A 17,311-nucleotide genomic window follows, 5' to 3' on the forward strand; every position below is an offset into this window, starting at 1 on the left:
GACAATTGTTACGTTAGAAACATGCGTAAATACATCGGTTTTCAAATGCAGATATTCCAAATATTCTTACACGTTAGAATGTCTCGGGATGCTAGATAAATTTTACATGGGGTACACCACTTATTCAACTATCATCCTGTATCCACGAATTTCGTTACGCTCGTCTCTCGAATTAATTCTAAAACAAGAGAAAGTTGTTTATCAATGTTCTTTTCGGTTGTTATTGGTTCTTGAGTACTGTGTTTCATAAGTGACCCTGTATTATCTGTACAGTATGTAATTTATGTTTCTAATTTGTACAAATTGGATATATTATTTTAAGAACGATTTTAAGTACATTGTCGATTGTCCAGATTGTTAAAGTTTTTTTTCACTGCACTCGTGGCAATACCTCTTAATTTTAGTACGTTTTCAATGGATACATAAACGATCTGTTTCGATTTATTGTTCTAAGTAAGTAACGATTAGGCATATCTGTAAAGTTTAGAGAAATTGTGGTATGACAAGGATTCCATCGGAAAAATCTTAGGAAATTGTTATTATAGTATGAAATTATGTATCTGGGCTTTCGATCATTGACTCGAGATCGTTATGTTACATACAACTTCTGTGCAATTGGCGGCAGAAGTCACTGTTAAATAGTATCATAGTTCTTCTTTAGGAAGACGACCTGTAATTACATTAAAAATTGTAGTTGATAGCTAGTTGATTGAAAATAATGAAATTTATATTTTTAACAAGTATTAAAAATTATCATCTCTTCCCAGATATAAAATTTTATTTGTTATTATACATGTTACAGGACATCGTTCTTTAAGTGATGACTACCTACAAGTGGTTAGGCACATACTGTATACAATGCTGTTTGTACAAGAGTTTTGCGAATATATAGCAATTTTTCCTTACGCAAATTTTACTACAAACGACTCGGCCGAGGCGAAATGTAATTAGGCAGCATGTTTCACGAACGAATAATCGATACTACAGGGATTCAAACACAGTGGAGGCTGTATATAATCCCTATGAGTTGAGATCACAAAAAAAAAGGAAAGTGTTTCTGTAATATTGAAAACATAATTTACTTAGAAAAAAGTTTATAATTTTATCAATGTTTGTAGAATCGTTGTACTTTAAAAAATATGAGTCATCGACGCAAAGTATCACGGGTAAATTAAGGGAGTGTCGACCATTTTCACTAAATGCATTATTCCACCTCTAAATTGATCGCGATTACATATTTTGGAAGTACCATTGTTTTCCCTCTTAATTAAAACAATTAAATTCTTCTTATTCACTAGTCACTAGTTTATTTCGGAATTCAGCATTCACATGTGTGCAGGTACTTTTACACCAGAGCCTGGCGACCGTAGAAAGTTTCTTCTCTCACGATTGGCTACCCTGAATCTCATCGGAAGGGACGCCGCTTTCCACTTCCCGGTCTGTTTCGGTCCGCCATTTTTTACTTCGGAAAGCGTGTGGTTTCGCGTTGTGTTTTATCGCGTTGTTTTACAGAAATACTGACTTGGTAAGTCCTCAAACACTCTCAAAGTACTTCTCATGTGATTCGTCTTTCTTTCAAAATAGAACGTAGGCGTTAAACTGTATATACAGTCGATATTTGTCGCAACGTCATAGCGCCGACACGCAGGATGCTTGAAACACGCCATTTCGCGTCTCTCAAGCTTCTTGAAAGCGCAATTTCTTCGATGCTTTGTTCTGTTTTTAATACTGCACAAAAGTTTATCAGTGCTATATAGCGCGCCGTAAGATACCTTCAATTATCAATATACACTGTCGACGAACAAGATAATGCTTAGCGTTATAGTATATCTGCATTTCTTCGTCACACCTGGGCGATAATTACGAAGCTTGATTTCACGCGTTACAGTAATTTTCCATGCTAGTTTTGTAAATGCAATTTCGGTGCATAGAACGCGTATATATATCGTACATTAAATCAGAATACTTACGCTATCGTGTCTCGCAATTTCGATCGTGTAATTTATACTTGGAATGTTTTATCATTTACTTGTAATATTCCGGCATTGCGTGTCTCTTTCCCTAGCTCTTAATAATACGCAATTTTGCAATGCTGAGGCAACCTTCCAATTATTTATATCTCTCGGTAAATGTGTAAATTTAAACGTTGCTTAAACGTTAACGATCATAAATGGCCAACTCGCAGCATCGCAATGTTATAAAAAAAAAGTCGTGGCAACTAACAATTTGCCGAGTATTCCATAGTGAACACGTTGATTGCCGCGCGAGTTTCTTATGTGCGTGCCACGACCCACGGCGCGCGCTGTAATAAACACTTTTAAGTTTTCCCCCTTTATCCTTAGTATTTGTTTAGAAGTGTATTCTCGAAAATGGAAGAGCGTAATTCTTCGTTAATACACTTTTCGCATAGTTTCAAAGTTTGTGTTGTAATCGTTACAAAGTTCCGTACTACCGGTCATTGTGTAATTTGCACAGCAATCGATGTGTTAACATGCTCTTTAGTGCTCGAACATCGAGTTCAAGGAAGTTATATACTTGTACTTTGCTCCGCGAATGGAAAGTTCACGTATCCCGTTCTGAGAGCAACAAAACTGTTCCTTTCATGCACTTGTTACGATATCCCTAAAGTAGTATGAAACGTAAAAAGAAACCACGATAAACTGCACGGAGTGGGAAAGTAAAATGATTCCCGCGTCAGCGCATTCGTAGAGCATTTGCGTTCGGAAGAATCGTTCAAGCGACCACGCGTACCCGTCGGAGGCTTCTTCTTAGGCAGCTTCGACCAAAGAAAGGTGTGCACCGCCTGTAACAAAAGATTAGAAGTCGCCTAAGAAGAGGTGCGTCTTGTTCGTCGGGTGTGTGCACTCGACCAGAACCATTCATCCGTTAGGACGCCGTGCACACTTGAAGACACGTCGTGATAGGTTTCCGAACGCATCGTTTCGGGCTCGTTTTACGCGTGCTCGCCGACAGAGGCCGCTAGCTCTCGACATCCCGCACAAGCGAACGCGGCAAGTAAGACGCCATTGCTAGATTGCGTTCTCTTGTGTAAAGTCGTGCGGTGGCTGGTGTACGTCGGCGTTGGTTAATAAATCGTTCGTTAACAAGTCGCCCGCCGTACGAATATTCGGTGAGTGCTGCGTGAAAGCGGTACGGCGCGTGAACGTAAAGAGTGTGCGCGTATCGATCGAGAGTTAAAACGTAATTATATACGCTTGGTAGAATTCGTGCGCCATTTCGACAAGGTCGGTACGCTCTCTGTACTGCGTGCTTTCACGGCGTACGAAATATTCCTGACCCGACCGCGTCTTTTTCTCGTCTTGTTTCCGACCCCAACCGGATAATTCGTTCACCGCTGTGTTCCAAAGCCACCGGAGCAGCCTTTTTCGTGGCCTTTTCGGGCCGGTGGTTGAATATTCGAGGGAAATCTACGACCTTCGAAATTCGAAAACGTAGATCGTTAGCAAAATGGTGGAACGGAGTGCTAGAGGGGGGAATCTAAACAACGCGTCGCTACCGAATATCCGTGGGTAAATTTTTCCGCCGCTCCGATTCAGTTCGCGTCATTATTTTACGGCTCGCAGTTGAATAGATTAGATAGCGCTTCTTCGGATTACATTATTTTGATAAGGAATAGTTGCATTATGACGCAACCAGCCCAGCATTATGCGAAATGCTTTTGCATATCGGATGGGACCAAATTGGAGTGCGTCCTGCTGCGTAGTACAATTCTGAGACGCGTGTGCGGGGTTAATTACACTCGGGGGAATGTAGAGAGCAGAATTATCGGCGAACGCGCACGGTCGTGGATACAAAACGAGAAAGAGACGGAGGGAGTAGTAGATGCGCTGGAGCGTCGTTACGACGTTTCGTTATATTTTATCCAGTTAGGTGTGTAACACCCTCGAGCCAGTGACAAATAATATTCGAAATATTTTTCTCTCTCTCGAAACTAGGTTCTAGAACGAGCCGAAAATGCCGGGTTTTAGTAGTGTTGGCACATTTAAGATCTTCATCGGCAATTTAGCCGACAAGACGTCGAATGCCGATATTAAACCGTTATTCGAGAAATACGGAAAGGTCGTAGAGTGCGACGTGGTGAAAAATTATGGATTCGTGGTAAGTCCTTTCTGTCGCCCATTTATCGTACGGTTGGCTAGAATTCCGCGATTATTTTCCGACTGTGATTCAATGAATTTATTGGTTTTCCTGCAGCATATGGAGAACGAAGAGGCGGGCAGAAATGCGATACAAAATTTGAACGGCCAGATAGTTCATGGACAGCCTATCAAGTGTGAAGCTGCAAAGAGTCGTAAGGGGCCGAACACTCCGACGACGAAAATATTTGTCGGCAATCTCACAGATAACACGAAAGCGCCGCAAGTGCGCGAACTTTTCGCCAAATACGGCACAGTGGTGGAGTGTGATATCGTGAGAAATTACGGATTCGTCCATCTAGAAGCCACAGGTGACGTGAATGACGCCATCAAGGAGCTGAATGGGCAAATGGTTGACGGCCAACCGATGAAGGTCCAGATCTCCACTAGCAGAGTGCGACAGAGGCCAGGAATGGGTGATCCTGAGCAATGCTATCGATGCGGTCGCGGCGGCCATTGGTCCAAGGAGTGCCCCAAGGGAGGAATGGGAGGAGGACCGGATAGGAACGGATACAGAGACCGAATGTTTGGACGCGACCCGTATCCTCCACCGCCGCCACCACCGTTCCTTCGGGACCGGCTGATGGGTGGTGGCCGCTTTGGAGTAAGTAGTCTTCGTCGCCGGGATAGCTAGCGGGCGGGCGGGCTGCGTAGATCAAATTGTTGATTGCAACGCGTTGTTCGTCTGTTAACAGGACTACGAAAGCTACTATGACAGGAGGGGCTTCGAGGACACCAGGGATCTCTACGAGAGGCGGTTTACGGGTATGACAGGGCCCTGTGACATGGGAAGTTCCATGTGCGGGCTTGACTTTCCACCAATGACAATGCCACCTCTACCCCCAAGACGAGACCCAATGCCTCCTATGCCTCCTCTAGGTATGGGATCCATGCGCGACACTGGCTTCTCCCGTGGTAACGAGTACGGAATGTTCAGCCGCCGATCACCCCCTCCGAGTGGCAACAACGGCCGGTTCAGGTGAGTAGAGCCATCGTGTACCGACTGCCCATTCGTCCGACTTAACATTGTGAACGTTCCAGGCTGGATTAACAGCTCATGCGAATTGGGGTTCGGTGATTCGTCCACATACTTAATCTATATCATTTTTTCTTTCTCTTTCAAATTACCGATCTCCCCACCCACCCCAACCACACATTTTCTCGCTCTTTCTCTTGAATTGCATCGTTCTCTCTGGAAAAGGGCAATCTCCCGGGTCGTTCCCGTGCGCGTTGATAAATTTAACGTAGAATAATCGCTGCTTCCTACACCCGAGTTTCTTTTTACACGCATATATGAGATATTCACTCTTAATTTTCCCATCTATCTGGAAAAATTGCACGGTAATTACCACGCGTAACGCATGAACGCGCGTTGCCTATGCGTATCGTTTCTCTTATTTCCGTTGCTTGGTTAAGACGATAACGATTCACCGGTATTCCCGAGCTCTAAACACGAGTGTCGACCCGATGCCCACACGAGTGCAGAGTCTGCATAGTTAAATGTGTATTATATGACGCTTGGACGTTTCTGTACATTCTAAATTTCAGTGCACCTCAGGCTGCGTACCATCTTTGTCCATGAATGCGGGCAACCCTAGAGAGACAGTCCCGGGCCAACGTTCAAGTCTTGCAAGAGTAAGTCTTTGACCAATTTTGTTAGCGAGTAGTCATGCCTCGTTCTTGTCGCTGGCGCGTTGTTACGTCATCGCGGCCGCTTCCGATTTTCCTTCGTGGTGTCAGCTGATTAAAAAGCAACCGGGTCTCGACTGATCGTACCTTGAACATGTCGACTGCTCTTCTAGGGATGTCCCTGTTCATAGACTCTCTTGATCCTTGGCGTTAACTGCGAGATTGGCCTGTATGTCTCTCATGAATCCTTTGTGTTTCAAGCGCTCCCTATTACGTACATCACTCAACCGGGAGTGGCGCGGAGGCCTGGGATGAAGAAACGTTCCTAAGGAATGCGAACTAGATTTCTTGATCGCACTACCGCGAGCCAGGATGCGATCTACAATTTTAACGAACTCTCGTACCGCTGTAGATAGAGAAAAGAAAGAAAGAAAGAAAAAAAAAGGGCTGGCGCGATTTTCAGGAACGGCGCCTATCGATTGTCTTTGAAACGTCTCGTAAGTAGAAACCAGCTCTTCAGACGAATTGGACAGTAAGTTTTGTATATCGGCGTTTCTAATAGTTGTTAAGGCCAGTTTCATAGACACGTGTGTTCCCCTTTAAAACGGCCCGTTTCACGTGTCTCAGTTTCCATGAATTTTTCACTCGGCAGTGATTTCGTCGGCTCCGAATCACGATCCGTTCTCGGTCTGTTCGACAATCGAACCGTAAATATAATTTAGTACGATAGACCTCTTAGAGTTCAGATACTTTCACGTTGTAAACGAAAGTAAAAGACAAAAAGGAACAGAAAAAGAGGGGCGTTACAATGCACACGTGTGCTTAACCGTTGTGTTCTTTTTTTTTTTTTAAAAAAGTATCGATAAAAGTGTGTAAGATCTCTTATGATTCTTAGGCAATTCGTTTTCGTTGTCACTTACTAGCAAACACTTATTCTCTTACGTTACATTGGCTGTATGATACGATCGTTTTTTTTTTCTCTTTCTAATTGTGTGTGATTGTATCGTTATCTTGTTCGCGCGATGTTAGATTCCAGCGTCGTTCGAAAGAATAATTGAAATTTCATTGACTAAAGTACGCTTCAAGTTCTGAGACGATGAATGTTCTTGGAAGATCCATGAAACCGGGCCCCATAGATAAACGAGCAAAAGCATCGGTGCGGAAAGCACCTCGCGGGATCAAAGAAACGAATAAGAAGAACGCGCACGAAAGACGAGATTTGTACACTGCTTTCGAATAAATTGCGATCCGATGGTTCTTGAAGCTGACTTCTACTCACGAGGTTCAAAGCTTTTCATGTATGTAAATCCATTCGCAAACTTTCAAATAGAGAACAGAGTTGATTGGACCTCTCAATCATTCTGAATACTTTGTTGTTGCACGTTACCTTATTATCCTACATCGATCCCAGCCTGAGCTGCAGACGGCTCTTTCACGCTCTGATTGTTCACGAATTTGTAACTTGAAAGTCGCATGGGTTAAGAATCCAGTCTAACGCTGCCTGCCTCATATGACTGGCTTGAAAGAACAAAGAAAAACGAACGAAAAGAACAGAGTAATCCCATGTTCTCTACCGCTACAAATCTTGTGTACTGCGCGTGCATTTATCAGTTGGATGTCTTTCTAGCAATTGTACCTCGTATTGAATAAAGCGGATAGAAATACTCGTTACTGCTGTGCATTCTCTAGGTATAGTTTAAGTATAGGTAGAGTAACGCAGAACAATAGAATAGGGGCGCTAAGACTATTCTGTCTGATTTACAGCAACGATCGTGCTCGCTAAGTATCATTAGGGACTCTACGACCGATTCTGGATCGTACACTCGCAAAGGCCTCTGGACGAATTTCCCACGCTTTTAAGGAATCTCTACTCTGGTCTCCCATCTATCTCCCCGTTTGTCTCTTCGGTGATGCGTGTCAGGGTTCAATGTTCACATAGGCATCCCGTGTCGCGTGAGCTCGCGCGCGTGTGCGTGACATTCTTCATCGCAAGCATACACAGCTCTGCTGTTTTATTTGGTGGTTGTTGATCGGTTGGTCGGTAGCGTCTTCCAGCGTCTCAGATTGCCTACGTGAAGCAGCTTCTCTTCCTCCACTCCCGACCACTCTTAACAGTCATATTAGGCAGCACGCGACCATGTTTTCTCTTGCACGTTGAATATACAGGGACTAATTCACAAAGTTAAGCCTTGGACAAGGGAGCAAGTATGGTATATATTGATCTGACCATTCGTAGATCCCGATTATTTATTATACCGCTGTTATAGTAGAGGCATGTACGAGGACTTCAGCCGAGATTCATTTGAAGAGCGTAGGTAAGTAGACGCGCCAATGGGTCACACACCAGCCCAAATCGTTGGAACGCGTATTCTCCGTGTTCAATTTGTCGATTCAGTTTTTGCGAACTAAGACGCTCCTCTTCTTTACGCCGCGGTGCTCTCGGTTGCCCCGGGCATCGTTCTCGAGCGGTCGCCTCGACCGGTCCCAAACGGAGTCGCAACGATCCCGCGGAGGCCTGGGACCAGGTCGCGGGTGGTTCGTACAGGGCAAAGGAGCGCCGCGTCCCGTAAAGAAGAGAGTGCCCGTGATATCCGGGACACGTACATTTCATGAAAATCGCACTATCGTCGAGAAATTGTAACGTTAGCGAGAAAAACGAGGAAGAACGTACTCTCTCCATGCTCTGAAAGAAAGTTGATTCGCCTTCTTATCTCCTGTATCAATATATCTCCCTGTACCTTGGTACACGAACACTTACTCGCCACATACACACCTAAACGCACACAGTGTAAATTCTCTTCCTCTCTGTCAATACAGTATAATTTTTTTTCTCTCTCTCTCTCTCTTTTTTTTTCCACACAGTACTTTTACCTCCCTTGTCTACTCACCTGTCTACCCTCTTTGTATCTCACAAGTTTCTCTCTCTCTTTCTCTCTCTCTCTCTCTCTCTCTCTCTCAGCGCGTGTCTTAAAAATCGTCTTGTCTCGATCTCGTGTAACTGACGTGGCTTCATTTTGGTTACCAGACCGGGATTACGAGGGCCATCGCCGTCGCGCCGGTTCGCACCATACTAAATCGTCGCGTCGGGCTCGCTCGGATCGGTCTGTGTCGGGTCTGTCTGTCGTCTGTCGGGTCTGTCTGTCGCTAGCAGGAAGCCTCGGGACCGAGATACTCTTGGCCGTCTGTCGATCTGCACGCGCGAAGATCTACCATTCGCCCGCTCTCTCGGAAACAAAAAAAAAAAGAAAAAAATAATAAGACACACAATGTACTCTGTCCTCCCGCTGTTCTGCGCTCATTCAGACGAACCGAAACGCCGGACGAGAATTAACCCAGCGAACGGAAAAAAGAAAACATCCATCGTATTTTTCAGGCTTCTCTTGTGCACACGCCCCCTCTCTCTCTTCTATCTCCGGTCCGGTCCTCCCTCGCTCCCTCGATAAAGTATCTGCGCTTTGTTACATTCGTTCCTTCGTCCTCTCTTCACCCGTTCGTTCGTCGTGTAACGTCCGAAGGACACCGTCGAATACCACCGTATAGGATGTTTGATGTGTAAGAAGGGTGGCATCCTCCTACCGAGAGAATCTTTCGATCCGCAACCCTTCGAACCGCGAGTCCGCGCGAGCCGGGCCTTCTCACAGTCTCGTCTCTGCTCCGACGAATTCACTCGGTGTAAGATGATGAAGAATAGAAAAGAACAGACAAAAAGGGGTGAGCTCGAAGAACGTTTTGGTAGGACGATGCTTGCAACGTGCTTTCTGATGACCGTTTCTGTGACGATGACGCGCGCGCGCGCGCCTACGCCTCGATCCGTGGGAAATTCCAACGTTTTAGCACCCCTTGGGACAAGGCTCGATCGGTCGTGAACCGGCAACACGCAGATCCTCCAATATGTCGAAGCGCACCGGCAATCGGTTAAAAAAAGAAAAAATTTCACCATGCAACGAAGCGTCATCTCTCTCCCACTTGTACTGATCGGCTGCGCCTCGCGAACGCGTCGCTATCACAAAATCGGAGCATCGTGTCGGCGTGTACGTACTCTCCCGGAATCTGTTGTCCCCCGAACGCCTCCAGCCGCAGCGGGAAACGTCGCGCTCGAGCTACGCGCGGTCCTCCCGCCGCGTAATCGGATTGTTTCGTGGCTTCGAGCATCCGTGATAATCAGCGTGTAAAAGTATTGTATAAAGGACCGTTGTTATTATTATTTTGTGCGAGACAGAAAAACGTTCGCCGCTCAGCGTGTCGCAAGACAAGAATAATAATGTGCGTGTGATTGGTCGATCGCAATTTTCTCTCCCTGTAATCCCTATTCTCCCCCCCCCCGACACACGGGATCGCGTAACTGTGAAAACTCTCGAACCGAAGCTACTTCTCTTTCTCTCTCTCTCTCTCACTCACCCTCACCCCCTTTCTCTCTTTATATATATATATATATTCTCTCGTTGTTAGCGTCGCCCCAATCAAGAGACAGATATGTTATATATAGAAAAAAAAAGAATAATAATGAAAAAGATCGTGCAGAGCCTTCGCAATATTTCTTTCGAGGAACGAGGAAAAAAGCGTGCGGGTTCGACTTTCCAAATCGTCCCGCCCCCCACCCCTCCCCCCCCCCCCCGATTACGAGAAAGGAACAGAAATCCAAGAGTACTGTAGATAATTCATAGGATGCGTCGATTGTGTATGGGAACCTAAGCGGGTCGTGCGAACATTATATCGTTAGCCTATAGTAACGTAATAATATCGTTTTATTAACATATTAGGATTAATTGACGTAAAGGTTTACCGAAGAATTAAATGAAAAAGAAACAGTAAAAGAAAATGCGGTTACCGCAACTGCGCTTCGTTTAAGCTTACAATATAATTAATACCCGATGAATCACACCTTTTCTCGTTTTCGAGTAGCGTATATATATATACACTTTGGGTGTGTAGTACTTTCTCTCTTCTCGTTTTTCTTTTCTCCGCCCCTCCACCCCCTGCCCGAACCCCCTGATTTCTTCCCCCACCCCCCACCCCCCACCACCCCCTCTTCGTTTTCTTTGGTAAGGCCCGTGTTTTTCGATAATAATTATATTAATAATGATAATCGTAATGATAATGGATTAAAGAAACGAATGTAATAACAAAATATGTACTTGTGGAATTCACAAAACAAAAAGAAAACGGCGTTCTGCGTGTTCTTTAATTGTATCATCACCGTTTATTCGCCGCTCAAAGTCCACCAACCCCTCAACCAAGTACAGCATCTCAACCTCACCCCCCAAGTCCGCAACCCCATCCGCGCGAGATTTTCCAGGTCGAGGAGAAAAAAAAAGAAAGAAATAGGAAAAACCGTCGTGTGTCTGTTCGGTTCCGCGTGATATCGGAAACTCGCGCGCTTCGTCGCTGGCTTCCTGCGCGTCGCGCATTATGATCTCGCGCGAACGGCCACGATTTCCGATCTATCAGCGCGTTTCGATCTCGCTCTCTCACCCCTTTCTCCCTCCCCTATAAAATAGTTGAAAACACCCTCCACCAACCATCTCACCATCCTCCATACGTCCGTCTCTCTGTCGTGTCCGCCGAAGAGAGAGCTCACAGGCTCGTTCAGGACTCCCGTTCGCATCCCCCTTTATTCGCCGACGCTCGCGTCTCATTCTGTGTCGATTAACGTAGGTCCTCTAGCCAGGGTGGGAGGGGTAACATTACATTTTATACACCTTGAGGAGTAAAGCTTCGTACATTGAATTCTTCGATACACTCTACTTGAAAGCTAAGGTACCACCTCCTCGTTAAATTGGAAGTTCTTCTGTCTGTTCGCTCTGTGCAAAGAATCGTAGGCCCATCGCAGTCTAGTCTAACAAGCTTTACGTCTAGCTGAGGGTAGCTGAAACTCACGTATTCTCTTCCCTTGGAAATAAGTCGCGAGATCTTGTATGTCGTTTAGCCTGTAACGTTAATAAACACTCGCTTCCCGATCGAAAGGGAGAGTTCACGCACCCTTTGTGATCGGTCCGTCAATTTCCTTAGACTAGCTAAAGCGCGAAAGGTCTGATTGGGAAGGAAAAGGAGAGCTCGGCGGTGATTTTATATCTTTCTTCGTGTATATTCTCTCTTTTTTTTTGTTACAAGAGTACAGAGACGAAGCGATACTTTCTCCTACGATTATCATAGTTGCAGCGTGACATCGGATACTCGCGTCTAGGTACGAAAGGAATCTAGGTCGACAATGAGACTTGCACCGAAAGAGCTTTCTTTCCGGTCGCTTTTTTCTTCTCTGTGGACGGCGGCGATGTGCGAATATATTTTCGATCGCATTTAAGTAGAGATGCGTGTGTGTGCGGCGTCTATGTACGTCTCGCCGTTACGTAATTAGGAGCACGTGTACGCAGAGAGACGGTAGTCGATGACGCCCCGGGCTGCGCGTGTAACCGACGGAATGCAGTTTAGGAAAAAAAATAAAAAAAAAAACAGTAAAGAAAACGGAACTTTCCGATCGATACGCATAGATACATATCGTCGTGTGATATTTCCATATGGAGGCCCACAGCTTTCGCCGTCGCACGTTCGATGACGAGATCCGCTAAGTACGCAAGTCGTGGAAGATTACGGTTATGCCCCCGGAGTGTAACACGTCGTCGATAGGAAAAAAAAACTGCGGTGACCCATGCACACACAGCCTCGTAACCTTACGGACGTGATAAAAAGATTGTACGGCAAATTTGGGTAGTCTCGATAGCAGAAAGTATAAACGGTGCCCCGCACGTTCTCTCAAGCCGTCGCAACCGGCCAAGTCCAAACACGCCGGGATCAGTTGTCGTCGGGATGCACACGTGCCGAAAGGAAAGGTCGACGAGAAATGAAAATGTTGTATCGCCCGGTGAATCGAGACGCACGCCTAGGACCCTCGCAAGCACCGTATACGAACGAACGAACGAACGAACAAACGAAATCCCTCGGCAGAGTCGTCGTCACGAATAGAAAAAAAACGTGGAGCGTATCAGTCGCTGTGATAGACGATGAGATGCGCGGCTTCCCAGAAATGAACGGCGGGTCATAGGAAAACCGGAAGACGTCGGCGGATATATATATGTGTATAAAAAAAAAAAAAAAGTAAATGTACGAAAACGGAAAAACGGATAAGCGCAGAAAAAGAGAGCGACCGGTAAAAAATCGGGACGACAAAATGTATCTCTTAATATGCGTGTGTGATCACCGGAGTATAAAATAGGCTCTGCAGGACCGGGACGTGTAAATCCTGTTCACACGCGCGGCGATATAAAACGTGTCTCGTGCCGGGTCGTCGGTTGCCAATTACCAAAGAGTGATAAACGCGCCACAGGGGAATATAAAAGACACTGTACGTATTGTAATGTGATGTATGATATAGGACACGATAATCCCGTACCCCCAAGCGCTTCTGGACATACTTGGAAGGAGCTCTGGGCTTTGATGATGATTGCGAGTACGGAGAAAGAGAAACAGAGAGGCTCATCTTGTCCCATGTGGCGAGGTAATTGTCGACCAGGCCACTGTGTGCTCCATTGACAAGGCACCGCAGCCGACAGAGGTGTCCCGTAGAGATGATCCAGCCAGTGGGGCAAAAGTGTGGGTGGAAAACCACGTCCTACGCAAGGCAAGTCCACCAGCCTCTTCACTATCATCATCGCCATCTTCATCTTCATCACCACCACCACCACCATCACCTTCATTCTGATCTGCGCGTAAGAAAGCAAGTAAAGCAAAAGAAAACCAAAAAAAAAAAAAGTGTTCTATGTCTCTGACAGCATTAAATTTTCACTAAATTTTTCTCTGCCTGGCGAACGCTTTGAGAGCCATGTTTTCTTTCTCAGGAGATGCGGTAGAGCGCACACGCATTGCGAAACCTGCGATACGAAGAACTCTTCGTATCTGTGAATATAGGGTCCAGACTAAACTAACATTGGCAACGGCGAGACGCTGCAAATTTCACACTCTCGACATCTTCTCTATCTCGCTAAAGATTGGATGATTTTCTAACGTCTATTCTCTACTGTGTGGGAACACGAAGGTATCGTAAAGAAAACGAATACTTCTCTGTCCATGCAGAAATCCACGTATCCTCCCCTTGTTATTTCTTCTTTACTCTCTCTCTCTCTCTCTCACTCTCTCTCTCTCTCTCTCTCACTCTCTCGATCGGTTGGATCTCTAATCGCGCGAATCGAGCATTTCGCGCGGTGTCGTTCATACGATTGTACGGTCGTTCGCTGTTACAACATTCTCGGTGGTTTCATTTCATTTTATTTTTTATCCGGAAACTTGTCAACACACAAAAGCGCGCGACCGCGCTCTTTGCGCGAGAAAGCGGCTACTGTGGATGCAATAATTTCCACGATGCGTAGTATATTTCCTGTTGCTCCTTTTTTTGTACAGTGTTATTTAAGTACTATTACCGAAGAAACGCGCATTTGATCCGCTAATGAACGGTAGTAGTAAGTAACGTTAAATTCAGGTAAGACTTGCAAGGCACTGCGGAAACGTGGCATTGCGCATCGTCATCGGAGACTAGAAAAGATCTTGCTGAACCTCATAGAGAAACCTGTTTTTCATTAATTCAGAACATACTGTAAGGCGGAGGAAGCTTCTGGTTTAATACGGACGGACTAACCGAGCGCAAGTTGCGCCGTATTCTTTACCACAAATATATCACGCTAAACGTAAGAAGGACCCTGCTCCTGTCCTCATACCGGAAGCACGGACGAGGCGCGCTCATTGTTCGACGCTTGCTTGTAAAATGCATATTAAATGGTAAATATAAGGTATTCCAAGGCCAATGCATCACACGAATATGTTATTCTGGCTCGAGTTTTTCCCCACTGATCGGCTAATTGCGTAAGGTAGACAACGTAGCAGCACATTGCGCGCGTAGAGATGCTGAATAATAGCCCGTGGTATCATAAGTGTTCCGCGAGTTATATTTGGATTCTAAAGACTTCGGGTGTGCATCTCGAACCCAACGCTTATCCGTCAACTGAAAGCCAAATCTGATCCACGTACATTTATAACTGGGAAGATGGCTCGCATAAACCGAAGATTTATGCGAGTCTGTTGTGCGTCGCTTATTCAAATACGGTCGGCGTAGGCGAGATAAGTCTTTTCGCGAGCAAGTTGACGAAATAGATTCATAAGCGCACGCTTTTTTAGCGTCACTTAGCATAAGATTGTTTTGTAACGTAGAGATAAGAGTAACGATAACGTTGTGATGTAAAATACCGTTGAAAATCCACGTGATGTCATTCGACCCTGCGTGGTGAGGCAAGGAAGAATCGGTCTACGGCAGCATCAGTTAGTGCATCGTCGCCACTCGTGCACGGTATCTCTGGGATTTTTTTAGCACGGCGAGAATCTTAAACAAATGGCGCAGGACTTACGGTAACAATTTTACAGTACAGATATTTCGCGTTCAATTGTTTCCTAGTTGCGTCACCGACGTTTTCGAACCAGTTAGAGGTTATGTCGAGATAGTCGGGCAGGTTATGTTGTACACGCGTGTTCGATCATGTGCTTGCAAGCTCGTCGAATGCTCAATTACGCCATTCGTTACGTAGATTACAAGTTTTCGATTATTTTTTATTTTCGTATGGATTCATGCCGAAATAATTCTCGTAGCATTTTGTCTTGCGTCTCGCAACGTGCGCTGTAATTAATGCTTTTGTAGTTTATATCCTTCGTATTCGCGACAATACGATGAAAGAAAAGATTGAGGTTATGTAATTATCAGGATCGGAGCACGAGGGTATAGACCCCACGTATAAGTTTCGTTGTTTTCTCCTTTTTTACCGAGAACTGCAGATTTATTTCGCGCGTTAAATTTAGACAGCGAATGTCATAAGTTCGATTACTACAGAGGCCCTAACGCATTTCAGGGAGGGTGCACTGCTGGGCATGGGCAATCCCCTTCTTGACATTTCAGCAGCTGTGGACAGCAATTTTTTAAAAAAGTACGACTTGAATTCGAACGATGCGATTCTTGCTCAAGAGAAACACAAGCCCATGTACGACGAATTAATCGACATGTATAAGGCAGACTTTATTGCCGGTGGTTCTGTGCAGAACACCATGAGAGTAGCACAAGTAAATTCATTATAATTTAGCGGTGTATGTTTACTATTACAGCGAATTCGAAATAACAGAGACCTTATCTTGCGCAGTGGTTTCTGGATAAACCGAGAATTGCAACATACATGGGCTGCGTTGGGATAGACAAGTATTCGAAAATTTTAGAAGATAAAGCACAAGCGGACGGCTTAAATGTTCGCTATCAATATACCAATAAAGAACCTACCGGTACCTGCGCTGTTCTTATTACTGGGAAAGAGAGATCTCTGTGCGCTAACTTGGCTGCTGCTAATTGCTTCTTGCCTTCCCACATACAAGAGCCAGAAAATAAAAGGCTTATAGAAGTGGCTCGATACATTTATGTCTCTGTATGTATTAAGTAAAATCTATGCAGAACCCACGAGAATCAGACTTGCGTCTCATGCTCCATTTTGCACTTTCAATTGTAGGGATTCTTTTTAACCGTCAGTCCAGAGACTATTCAAATGGTAGCCAGGCACGCTTTCGAAAATAATAAAATGTTTATAATGAACCTTAGCGCGCCGTTCCTCTGTGATTTTTATAAAACACCTATGTTAGCGGCTTTACCGTACGTTGATATTCTCTTTGGCAACGAGGCAGAGGCAGATTCATTCGCCAAAGTTAATAATTTCCAAACCACAGATAGAAAAGAAATTGCACTGAAAATACATCAAATGGAAAAGGTAAACAAGAAACGGCAAAGAGTGGTGGTAATAACACAGGGTGTTGACAACATATTAGTAGCTAAGGATAGCACGGTAACAGAATTTCCTGCTATCAAACTCCCAGAGGAGAAAGTCGTCGATACTAATGGAGCCGGGGACGCTTTTGTAGGAGGTACGCTCTTGTAAATTGCTAATTTGCATAAAAGTGGGCAGCTCGAGAAGTATTGACACGGAGTATCATTGTTTCAGGTTTCCTGGCTCAACTTATACAGGGTAAAAGCATAGAAGTTTGCATAAAGTGTGGCATTTGGGCCGCGACTCAAATTGTACAAAGATCCGGATGTACTTACGAAGGGAAACCTAACTTTGTTCTATGATAATTCTTAGTTAATAATTGTAAATCCTGTACTTAATAAATGCTTTAATAATTTCTAGCCAGACTTCTTCAACGATGGAATGGTTTGAGTTTTTTCGGGGGAATGGGGTCAAGTGATACCGTATTGTATCGACGAAATCAATTTTATTTTATTAAATGTTTTCAATTGTACACAGTGTTTGATTGCCCGTTGTATCGTAAATCCTGCGAGATATCGAATTGTGCCGTTTAAAAGTAGCCGTTTAATTTATGCAGGAGTTAAAAAAATCAATACAATCACCTTGCGGCGTGGCCATTGCATCGGATACTTACAGGTATTACAAAACCCGAGGGCACTGGTTGAAATAATGTTAGTCGAAAAACAGTTATCGCGATCGCGTGGCACG

At 44.8% G+C, this 17,311-nt stretch overlaps 2 protein-coding genes across 18 annotated transcripts; both read left to right on the plus strand.

Annotated features, from left to right (window-relative positions):
- Positions 1-1,371: 1,371 nt before the first annotated feature.
- Lark (RNA-binding protein lark) lies at positions 1,372-14,539 on the plus strand. 16 transcript variants are annotated; one of them, XR_013086841.1, is made up of 9 exons: positions 3,025-3,245; positions 3,957-4,119; positions 4,216-4,761; positions 4,853-4,922; positions 5,037-5,136; positions 8,057-8,101; positions 13,156-13,401; positions 13,619-13,815; positions 14,363-14,539. XR_013086841.1 is itself a non-coding variant. In XM_076824158.1 (7 exons), the coding sequence occupies exons 2-7, from the start codon at positions 3,976-3,978 to the stop codon at positions 14,409-14,411; spliced, it is 954 nt and encodes a 317-aa protein (XP_076680273.1). In that variant the 5' UTR covers positions 3,025-3,245; positions 3,957-3,975; the 3' UTR covers positions 14,412-14,539. The 16 variants fall into 16 exon arrangements, 10 of the variants coding, with proteins under 10 accessions (XP_076680265.1, XP_076680270.1, XP_076680266.1 ...); XR_013086840.1 differs by having other exon boundaries at positions 3,022-3,245; positions 4,853-5,136; positions 8,054-8,101; XM_076824158.1 differs by lacking the exons at positions 13,156-13,401; positions 13,619-13,815.
- Positions 14,524-17,096, plus strand: Adk2 (Adenosine kinase 2). Of its 2 annotated transcripts, none has more exons than XM_076824161.1 (5): positions 14,524-14,552; positions 15,671-15,878; positions 15,956-16,231; positions 16,313-16,721; positions 16,799-17,096. In XM_076824161.1, the coding sequence occupies exons 1-5, from the start codon at positions 14,539-14,541 to the stop codon at positions 16,924-16,926; spliced, it is 1,035 nt and encodes a 344-aa protein (XP_076680276.1). In that variant the 5' UTR covers positions 14,524-14,538; the 3' UTR covers positions 16,927-17,096. The 2 variants fall into 2 exon arrangements, with proteins under 2 accessions (XP_076680276.1, XP_076680275.1); XM_076824160.1 differs by lacking the exon at positions 14,524-14,552 and adding an exon at positions 14,597-15,176.
- The last annotated feature ends 215 nt before the right edge of the window (positions 17,097-17,311 follow it).

Source organism: Andrena cerasifolii, chromosome 12 (genome assembly GCF_050908995.1).
Source record: "Andrena cerasifolii isolate SP2316 chromosome 12, iyAndCera1_principal, whole genome shotgun sequence".
Taxonomy (NCBI): domain Eukaryota; kingdom Metazoa; phylum Arthropoda; class Insecta; order Hymenoptera; family Andrenidae; genus Andrena; species Andrena cerasifolii.